Source organism: Chiloscyllium plagiosum, chromosome 6 (genome assembly GCF_004010195.1).
Source record: "Chiloscyllium plagiosum isolate BGI_BamShark_2017 chromosome 6, ASM401019v2, whole genome shotgun sequence".
NCBI lineage: Eukaryota > Metazoa > Chordata > Chondrichthyes > Orectolobiformes > Hemiscylliidae > Chiloscyllium > Chiloscyllium plagiosum.
Genome location: NC_057715.1, coordinates 510,319 through 521,415, shown reverse-complemented (window position 1 = coordinate 521,415; position 11,097 = coordinate 510,319). Strand labels below are relative to the sequence as shown.

The window sequence follows — 11,097 nt, the reverse complement described above, 5'->3', positions numbered from 1 at the left end:
GAGGAAGGACACCACTTCGACTGGGACAACACACCCATCCTCGGATGAGCAAAACAGAGACATGCACGAGAATTCCTAGAAGCATGGCATTCCAACCGGAACTCCCTACAATAAACACACTGACTGGGATCCCATTTACCACCCCTTGAGAGAAAAAAAAATGACATCACCAACCCAAAGAAACCCAACCACAAATAGAATGCATACCATACCACCAGTGCTTCATCCGGAGGTTCACTGAGGTTATCTAGTATGGTGATGAAACATCTGAAAACAACCCTTCCAACTCAGCAAGCAAACCTACATCCAGACCAATTATTAGTGTTAAAAGATATTAACATACTTTCGTTCGATTAAAGTACAGGGGATGTGAGACAAAAGCAGGAATTAGGTCACATATCAGCCATGATCTCAGTGCATACAGCCAAACAGCCTGCCCTCCAATATTAGTGCCAGTGACAGGCTCCCACTCTCAAACTCAACCAACGATGCTTATGCAACAAACAGAAACAAACTGATCCACAGAACAGTGACGTAGGTCTATCATTCACCTGTGATTACTTAAGCTTAGCTTAGGCAACAACTGAGGAACCATAACTAACTTTAATGTCTGACGCAGAGAAGTAAAAGGATTTTAACTTTGTCATTTGGCATCAAGTATCTGAAAAGTACAGAATTGGTGGATTTGGTTAGCATACAGATGGCACATCTACCAATTAATTGGAAGCACATTCAATATTCGACACATGCAAATGCCCCAGGTTTGGAGTAGGCGAAGTGGAGCTGTTAGGAATACAGATGTAGACCATCAAATCCAAAGTGAATTGCAAGAAAACAAAGCAACGTTTTACCACAAAGAATATATTTTATACCACATGAATTATCATAAACCATTGGAAATTATTACATACAGAAATAAATGCAACAGAATTTACTGTATGTATCCATATACTGACATGCTGGTACAGCTGAAAAAAAAATCAATATTATTGTATTATATATTGAAGTATGTGTGCATTCATTAGAATTAGATAATAAAATATTACATATTTATCAACTACCGAAAATGTCAGTGTTCTATGTATGCCAAGCATACGTTCTGGCTATTTAAAGATATTAAGGTCATGATCAGCAAGATTTCATTATGCATGTGCAAAAGCAAAACTGTACATGAGTATTGGGAAATATTTTGTAAATTTAAACTTTTTGTTGCATTGTTTTATTTCAACACTGATTTGTAGGAAGTGAGAACCATACAGATCATCAACTCTTAGAAAAATACAACCTTTCCTCTCACTGGTATAACTACCTGTACATGATCATGCAAAGCAATGACTACGCTTCCTCTGCGCTTACCTTAAAAAGATGGTTAAATTTAACCAAGGTGACATACATCAGAAACCACTTTCTTTTAAAAGGTGGAAACTTGCTGAGCTTAATTTAGGACTTGGCTTTAGAAATAGAAGCTTAGTATTTATGCTGGTTTCTCTAATTAGTACTGATACAAAGGTGAGCACAAAACCACAAAATGATCTAATATTATTGCTCATCCCTAGGACTCAAGTTGCATAGTACACATTTGAACTTGTGTTAAGTTTAGAATCTACGATGGCTTCTCAAAATAGTACTTCTAATACAAATTTAGTACAAAACTATAAACTGATTCAATGCAATCTTGCTGCTCATCTCTGCGCACAAGCTGCAAAATACATGTTTGAGTGTACACTGTCAAATTTACACAATTCTTAGAAAATCATTGTTAAGCTGTGTACAATTTTAAAAATGTTACAAGACAAATGGAGCTCAAGCATTGCTCAAAACAGGAGTTGAAATGTAGCACTTTCAATAAACACACTGCTTAAGACTCAATACAAAAACTTTAAAAATCGTAGCCCGAGGAATAACAACACTAAAGGCCTGTGTAGAATGAAACAGCTGTGCAGTATATGTATTTTTTTTTCTTTACCTGGATAGAAGCTTAAATCAGCACTCTCCAAGAATTGAAAAAGAAAGAGGATTTAGCAACATTGCAAGGTTAAAATGTTTTCCTGGGTTCTCCATCAGTACCTATTTTAAAAAAAATACTCAATTCAAAAGCCACATTATCTTTACAAGTAAAAACCCAAATACAAAAAGGTATAACATATTCAGCAGTTCATGAGAGAATGAATTACATTTTAAAAATAGGCCTATGAACTTAAGGAAAAAGAATACTCTTTGGAGATCTATTTGATCACAAAGCTCCCCCTGATTTGTCACAATTCTTAAATCTAATACTTTATGATATACATATATGTGTTCTTATAACCATTAACCCCACCTACAATACACTACTGTATATAGGACTCCTGACACTATGTCCTGCTAGCCATCTAACATGTCCCAAAAGACCATTTAGCCACTCCAACCTACAAAACAAGTTCATATGCTTTTTAAGTAGAATATATAACCAGCACTTCTTTAATTGTCATGTTTTATGTATTTTGGTTTAAAAGTAACCTTTTGATCAGCTCTTGAAAGAAAAAACCTACACTAGCTCAACTAAACTAATTTTGGTAAGACATTACAGAAAAATGTACATGTCCAATATACTATAACAACACGTACAAGTAATTAAAAAGCACCAACCAATCTTTCATATTTAAATAAGGTCTAATCAAACTAACAGCTGACAGTTCACTTTGAAGTCACCCAATTCCTGGAATTAACTGGGCAATTATTTGAAAATTGTATTTCAATTGCTCAGAGACAAAAGCAAGTTAGATACTGTGTATACTGTAAAATGGAAGACAGATAGGCAGCACATTTGGATACAAAATGTAACAGAGTTTCAAAGAAACTGGCAAAGGCACTTAGAACTGGCACCAGATTCTCTGTGACATCGTAGCAGCCGTTAACCAAGTCTGATAACACAAATAAGCCTACTTTAGAGTCAACATAACTTGCTTAAACAGAGATTTACAAATCTGAAAAACATTGGGAAAGCAAAAACATGAGATCATAGTTTCAGAACTGCACAACTTATACAAGTAAAGACTTGCACTAAACAACAGGTTTTGTTCCAAATGTATGAATGGGGTAGGAAAATGGGATAGAGAGAGTCATATGTCCTAACTAGTTAAAGAAAAGCAAGTTGAAATTCTACATTTTTTGCTACTGTAATTATACTTCTGAAATGTGCGAAATACAATTGGCAGAATCCTTGTCAAATATTTAGAGTTTATCCAATGTTGCATCAGAGGAGAGACACAATTCAGAAGTCCAAAACAACTCTCAAAAATATCTCAAGTTTTGATATCCTTCACACAATCAAAGGCAGTCTGAAAGGACCAAGGGCCCTATAGCCATGTCAGGAAGCTCTCCTTATCTATCTTTGTGGCAGCAAGAACAGACTCCATGTCATTGAGAATGTCAGAGCTCAGTGCCTCCTGTAAGCTTGGCATCAATTCTTCTCCTTCTACATTCATGCTGTCTTCCTCCAGTGTTCCAAGGTCCACATTAGTACCAGGGATTGTTTCCAAGTAGTCGGGAAAACGATTTTGCTGAGAGCCAACATTATTTGGACCAAGGTTTTCAACTAGGTAGACAAATCACAAAGAAACTGAGGATAACAAATTGCTCAAAAGACAACCTAGCTCCTAAAATTCCAATGCTGAAAGGAAAACAACAATACTATTCAATTGCTTCATTATACTTCATTCCCAAATTCTCTCTGCTCTTTTACAGAATCATAGAATCCCTACAGCGTGGAAGTAGGCCATTTAGCCCTTCGAGTCCGTACCACCCCTCCAAAGAGCATCCTACACTAACCGGCCCCCTATCCCATAACCTTGCTCATCCATGGTTATTCCACTTGGCCTGCAAATTCCTGGACACTATGGACAATTTAGCATGGTCAATCCACCTAACCTGTTAGAAGATGCTCAACAGTGTAATTATCTGTCAAGTTCTTCAGACATTTAAGTAAGCACAGGTGACACAGTGATCAGCTCATTTATATGTTGTAGCAGAATTTCCTGAACAATGGGGAATAAAATCCCTGAAACTTCTGGCAAACCCACATGTACTGAAGCCAGCAGCTACTACAGTACTACTACCTAGGTCAGCTACCTCAACATAATTTTAAGCATGATGGCCATTAGCTAATGTCAAAGACAATTTGAAACATTGATCAATTTACTAAAGGTAAAATTGAACATATACTTATTGTTAAGCTAACCATAATTTTTCATTACAAACTTGGTTGTTTGAATATCTTTTTTAAAAACATTGCATGTGTTTTAAAAACAAAAATGGAATTCTCTGTTCCAGGAACCCAACCAACCTGTATCCATTTCCTCGACGCTATTAAGAAAGTCATCAGGTGTTCTTGGTACACTGTAGCTGCTCATACCGAGTCCACTATCTGTACTTTCTTCCCTGGAATGGTATGTTCCACTGCAAGAAAAATAAAGCAGTGGGGAAAAGAGTGGGGTGGGGTCAGAGAGTTATACACTGAGAAAAGCAATTCATCTGACATGCATACCTCTTCCTCTTGCTGAGGAAAAACAATCCTCTGGATTTCAGCTTCTGATCAGCAAAGTCTCTGAACAGTGCTGTGAATCCAAGCTGATTAGCAGAAAATCAGAGAGGTAGACAGAAACTGGTAATGCTGTGTATGAATCACTTCATTGTGTGGCTCTAAGCAAGAGGCTTTACTATCTGCTTTTTACAACCATGTGCTCTCATGATCTATTTGTTTTCATTTTTGCTTATCCATAGCAGCTTATTTATGGAAATGCATCCCAGTTAGCTTATTCCATAACTGCAAATTAATATGAATCAAGAAAACCCATGTGAAGAACATGTTCTGGTAACATAGGGACATGTTATCCTTAACAGTTGATTCAAGTGAGGGATGTGGTGTACTTTGGTATTCTTGTATATAATACACTGAGCCATAAAGAAGTCCTTTAACAGAGGCTTTACAAAAATGTTGCACAATTTTTTTTGCTGAAAGCTTCAATTTTACAAAATTAAGTGTATGTTTCTCATCACCTTCACAGAAAATATTTGTAAAATTTCACACGATTTTAGATATCTAGGGAGATAATTAATGTAATCTTTGCATCAGTATATCTATTATGAGAAATATGACTTCAAACTAGACTGGTGCATTTTCAAAACTATCAAATACAGTTCCAGATCTTATTGCAGTTTGGGCATTTGAGAAACAATAACCATTTAATACAGACTGGATTATAACTTTTGGATGTAGGTTTGCTCGCTGAGCTGGAAGGTTCATTTCCAGATGTTTTGTTACCCTACTAGGTAACATCTTCAGTGGGCCTCAAGCGAAGCAATGCTGAAAATTCCTGCTTTCTATCTGTTTGGGTTGGTGATGTCATTTCCTGTGGTGAGGTCACTTCCTGTTCCTTTTCTCAGGGTGTGGTCAATGAGGTCTAACTTAAACCTTCCAGCTCAGCGAGCAAACCTACATCCAAAAGCTCAACCTGAGCCACAAATCTTCTCAAAACTCACTAACTTAACTACACAGTTCAAATTCGACTTAAAAATTATGTAGTCCCTCTTGATTTGGTTGCACTTGAACTATAACCGTGACAAAATTATTTATTTTTGCACTACTGCAGTGTGAATGTATCCTGAACTTTGAGCAAAGACACCATCTGATATCAAAGCAATGTGGAGAAAGTCACCCTAATTCACTCAAGTGAGATGGAGTAATAGATTGGTATTTGCTTTTAATACGGTGTCCTCTAAAAACTGCTTTACTAAACATGTCATGAAAATTTACCTTTAGGTACAACAGACAAGAAAAGGATAGCTCACACAAGGAACAAGAATGGCCACTGAGAGACTGACTAAACAGGTGCTGTGCCATAGGTAATACTAAACTGAAAGTCACGTCTGTATAGATACTAAATACAGACAAGCCAAAAGGCACATGCAGCAGTTCAAAAGATTTCACAAAAACCTTCTGTTTCATACCATGATGGCGATTTTCTCGTGCCACTTATTACAGAGTACAAGAATGAACAGTTTCATTCTCAGAAAAGATGAACAAAGGTGAAGATCCACTTGAATCAGTCAGAAGAATGTAGTGGGGCGATCAGAAAAAGCTATAGAACTTAAGAGGTTACAGAATCAGGACCAGCTACGGGTTACTGAACAGTCAATTTTAGCCAACAGGATGGAGAGAGAGCAGGCTGGAGGTTTAGGCTGCTAGTCAGTCAGCTAATTGGAGCAGGGAAAAGGTGCTACTGCTGTAGGCTCCAAGCCTGACTGAGAATGGTACAAAAGCGGCTGAAAAAGATGGAGCTGATATTAACTATTAGGAAATTGAAAGACATTTCAGCCAATTACTTCAGTCTTGCCAGTATTTAGCTGGAGGAAATTGCCACACAACCAAAACTGTAAGGGTAGTATTGCACACTGGAAAGCAAAGCACAATCAATAGATCTCAGTGGATTTGGAATTTGTCTCCTAGTTTTGATTGCAATATTTACTCCACACATGTTTACTGCATCACAAAGCTGCTACATGAACTTTACTTCACAAATGGATGTAATACTGTAGTGAAAAAGCCTTCACAATTACACTAATCACCCCATTTCATCACAGGTGCAGTTTCACAAAAGGGATTTGAGTATCATGAACAAATCCAGAAGTTGCAATTGTGACATTAGTAAGACATCTATGCAGACCTGCAATGCTGAAGTCCTGCACCAGACTCAAAATTGCAAACTTTTATTTAAGATGCGTCTAGACAGATGCATGAGTGGGTGGGGAGCAGAGGAATACAAATGCTTAGGAATTGACCGACAGGTTTAGACAGTACATTTGGATCGGCTCAGGCTTGGAGGGCCATAGGGCCTGTTCCTGGGCTATAAATTTTCTTTGTACTGTTAATATACACTTAACTTTCCAAGAAAACAAGCAAATATCATCAAGGGTGTAACCACACGAAATCTCATGAACATATCAAAATAGATACCGATACAGAGCATACAAAAAAAGCTAAGAAATTTTAGACCAATACCCACCTATTAAGGAATGGATCTGAACTGTTGGTAGTCATTGTCCTTACATCTTGGGACATGGCAGATGATGAAACTGGAGTCTGAGGACTGCCATCTTGTTCCATGCTTGGCAACTGACTGCGCAATGCCATTTCCTTTGAATAGGATGAAAGGGCTGAAGCTAGAAAAAACTTTACTCAAAATGTGGTGATAGCTAACTTTTTATTAAAAAGAATGTACCACAGGTTGTTCTGCTATAACGTGCGTTTCATTAATATAAATTTGCTACAATAGGATTGATGAATTGGGGACACGGTTTCTAAAGCATGAACTTTTAAAGTGTGTATTGGTTATAATGCAATTTCAGCTCCGTTAGTTTATATGGTTCTGCTATTATGCAATTTTCTTCTAACAGGATTGCACAAGAACGGAACTACCGCGTTATAGCAGAACTGACTGTACTGCTCTCTTTATCTTTGCAAAAGAGAGTCATTGATGAATAGGTAATAACTCCACATAACTCTATGCACTTTTGTTGCTGTACCAGATAAACAAGGTTTACAATAGTTTTCCTTGTAGGAGGTACTGAGAACACAGTGAAACCAATTTCTTCTACATTATCTGAAGTTAATTGGAAAAAACAAGTAATTATAATTTGAAAAAAGGAAAGGGACATTCAGGATATTGTAATTGGTGTAAATATGAACATCCTGTGTTTAGGAATCCTACAACAGCATTATTTACAAACCTAAAGTTGAATGGATTTAAAAGGGACAGTGGTTGGGCAATAAACATTTTTACAAAAGAATGGAAAGCAGTGGTCAGCAGGGGTTGACATTAAGATGACGACTTATTTGATGTACATTTATGTCCTATAGATTTGCATATAGGATCATTTGAAAGTTTATAGGTTACAGAGAAACAAACAAGATAGTAACTGACTTCAGGAGTAACTGACATAGAAAGAACAATAAGCAGCATTGAGAGTAATTCAGGGGTGTGGAGCTATCTGAATAGAACTATCAAAGAATTAAATGGCCCCCATTTTGAAAAAATCTTGGACTCACCATAAAGAGTCACTGAAGAAAGGATATTAAAAGAGAAAAGCATGCAAAAGAATGAATCCATAAATTATCACTATCTACTGAGATGCACAGCAAATTAAACAAACCAGCTGAGAACTAGAAGCATTAATCATGATGGAAGAATGTGATTTCACTTCTGCTTTCAGGGGATGCAAGTGTCATTGGCAATGGCAGCATTTGTCATCCTCCTCACTTGCCTTGAGGTGGTGGTGGTGAGCCATTTCTTGTACTGCCATAGGCCAGTTGATATAGGTACACCCACAATGCTGCAAGGAAAGGACCTTTAAGATTTTGACCCGGAAGCAATGAAGGCTTGATCTCAAGCTGCTGGGTTAGTGAATTATATATGCTGTCCTTCCTGGGGCAAAATATTCTATGCTTCTATTGTCCCTCAGTGGTTTAAAAAAAATGCAACTTTTATCCTCACTGTGAGACAGTTAGAAATGTATGTCCACTGACTCCACAACCTGAGAAAATGGTCCTTCTTTATAACCAGAGCTACTCTGGTTAAGTATAGGAACTTGGTAACATGCCGAAAAATAAGGAAGTATCATTTTCTCAGGCTGTGGAGACAATGGACATCCATTTCTAAATGTGTCTCAATGAGGATAAAAGTTAGAGTTTTTTAAAAAAAAAACAATAAGTGACATAGAAGCATAGGATATTTTGCCCCATGAAGGACAGCATGTACCTCACTAATTCAGCAGCTTGGGATCAAGCCTTTGCTGGCCCAGGAGGATATTGTGGGTCAAGATCAAAACAATCATAAATCAAACAACTGTAAAGAAATTTAGTCTTTCTGATTATCGACAATGGTTTCAGACTTTTTATCCCAGAGAGTTTTCGTGAACTCACATTCTACCATCTGCCATAGCAGGATTTGAACCTGGGTCCCCAGAATATTACCTAAGTCTTTGGATTAATAGTCTAGTGATAATGCTATTGGGACATTGACTCCCCTGGATTTGCAATTTTTAGTTGTGGTAGCATAATTAAATCTTCAAGGGAACGTTTGATTCAAATCTGAAGTGAGAATAATGCAGTTATAAGCGGAGAACACTTATTAGTTTTGTAACTGTTCAGAAAAGGTTTACAAAAATGTTGCCAGGATTGGAAGGTTTGTGTTATAGGGAGAGGCTGAATAAGCTGGGGCTGTTTTCCCTGGAATGTCAGACACTGGGGGATGACGTTATAGCAAAAACATGGTATCTCGATGATTGATAAAATATATCCCTTTCTATACTCCAAAACTCTTTTTGGTTAAACCAAACTGCATTTATTAACATAGATCGTGGACGAACACTTGAAAGTTTTCTTCCACTATGGCTTAACAGGAATTTTCTAACCAGAGAAGATGAAGGAAGATAAAACTGTTTGCTCTCTGCAAATCCTGCACTGGATGGAAAGGTATTGTTAAATATGCAACATGTACTTTCAGTATGTTACCCTGATTCTGCCAAAATATTTGCATTTACAGAAGGTGGAGACCAGCTAAAAATATAATTATGTATCATAATGTCATGTGCATCATTGTTAAACTCATTAGCGCTCCTTACAAGTCAATAGCTACAGTAACATGGTTACAGTTTACTCCAGTTTCAGTTCAGAAACTCACCTGTCGTAGGAGCTCTTGATGCTTCAGTCGAAGTCTCTCTTTCTCAAACTGGAGTTGCTGCAGTCTCATCTGTTGCTGTGTATTGGAGCCTGACATTGCTCCTCCTTGTGGACTATGAGAACCTATGGATGGAGGTGTCTTGACAGGAGCACTTTGAGTCAATCTTTGTTGGTCCACTGCTGTTGTCAAAAATAAGAGACATAAATAATTAAATAAAAGTTCAATTCAAGTCTTATTAAAACCAAAATAACTAAAATCCCAAATATAACAGAATATGATATGAGAAACCCTGGAGAAGCTTACAGATCAGCAGTTTACAATTTGAACTAAACACATAGGTATTTTCCAGAAATGCCAGAAAATTTGGGGGGCAAAAAACTGGACTGCAAACAACTTAGTAGTTCAAGCATCCCTGAATGTCTTGACTCATACAGCATAGAAACAAACCCTTTAGTCCACCTCGTCCATGCTGACCAAAGTTCTAAACTAGTCCCACTTGCCTGCTTTTGGTCCATATCCCTCTGAACCTTTCCTACTGACGTACCTTTCCAAATGTCTTGTGGATGTTGTAGCTGTACCTGCACCTACCACCTTTGGCAGTTCATTCCACATACAAACCACCCTTTTTGTGTGAAAACGTTATCCCTCGGGTCCCTTTTAAATTTTTCTCCTCACCTTAAAAATATGCCCCCCCAGTTTTGAATTCCCCCACCTAGTGAGAATACCTTTGCTATTCACCTTATCAATTTCCCTCCTGATTTTATAAACCTCTACAAAGTCATTCCTCAATGTCATACATGCAAGTAAATAACTCCCATCCACCCAGCTTCTCCCTGTAACTTAAATCCTCCAGTCCTGACAGCATCCTGATCAGTCTCTTCTGAACCCTGAACATCTGGGTTTCAATATTCCAGCCTATATTCAAAAGTACCCATACATTCCTGCACCAATCAATTCACTGCCACAACAATCAAAGGACTGAGTTATGTCCTGGCCCTGATCGTTAATGAACTTATTGTGGGTGACAAGCTAGTAAGGATGTTATATCTTTGACAAAATAAAATTTGATGTCAAATCATTTGAGTTGTATAAATACTGATCAAGAGTGTTATCAACATGCTTGTCAACCGTCAAGGATCCATTATACTTCTGAATTTATTGTTGAGGAGAGGTATAATACAATAAAGCTTAGATACATTAACAGCATTACACAGACACCATGTAGGAACATAATTCTAAACCAAGTGCTTTAAGAAAACAGAAAGTTCAAAACTAGATGTCAGAGGCTTTACAGCATGTGAAACAGTCCTTAGAACATATCAATAAGTATATAACCAACAGGATTTGTTTTGTGTTTGTCGGTGGGGGGGGGGGGGGG

General features: G+C 37.5%; 1 protein-coding gene across 2 annotated transcripts in view; it reads right to left on the bottom strand.

Annotated features, from left to right (window-relative positions):
- Positions 1-845: 845 nt before the first annotated feature.
- The window catches only part of yap1 (Yes1 associated transcriptional regulator), a 131,148-nt gene continuing 120,896 nt past the window's right edge, over positions 846-11,097 (bottom strand). For both annotated transcript variants that reach the window (XM_043691121.1, XM_043691120.1), the window contains 4 exons: positions 9,720-9,898; positions 7,044-7,174; positions 4,325-4,437; positions 846-3,577 (listed from right to left, as the gene is read on the bottom strand). In XM_043691121.1, coding sequence (XP_043547056.1) covers positions 3,339-3,577; positions 4,325-4,437; positions 7,044-7,174; positions 9,720-9,898 — 662 coding nt within the window. In that variant the 3' untranslated portion in view covers positions 846-3,338. The remainder of the gene's footprint in view (positions 3,578-4,324; positions 4,438-7,043; positions 7,175-9,719; positions 9,899-11,097) is intronic.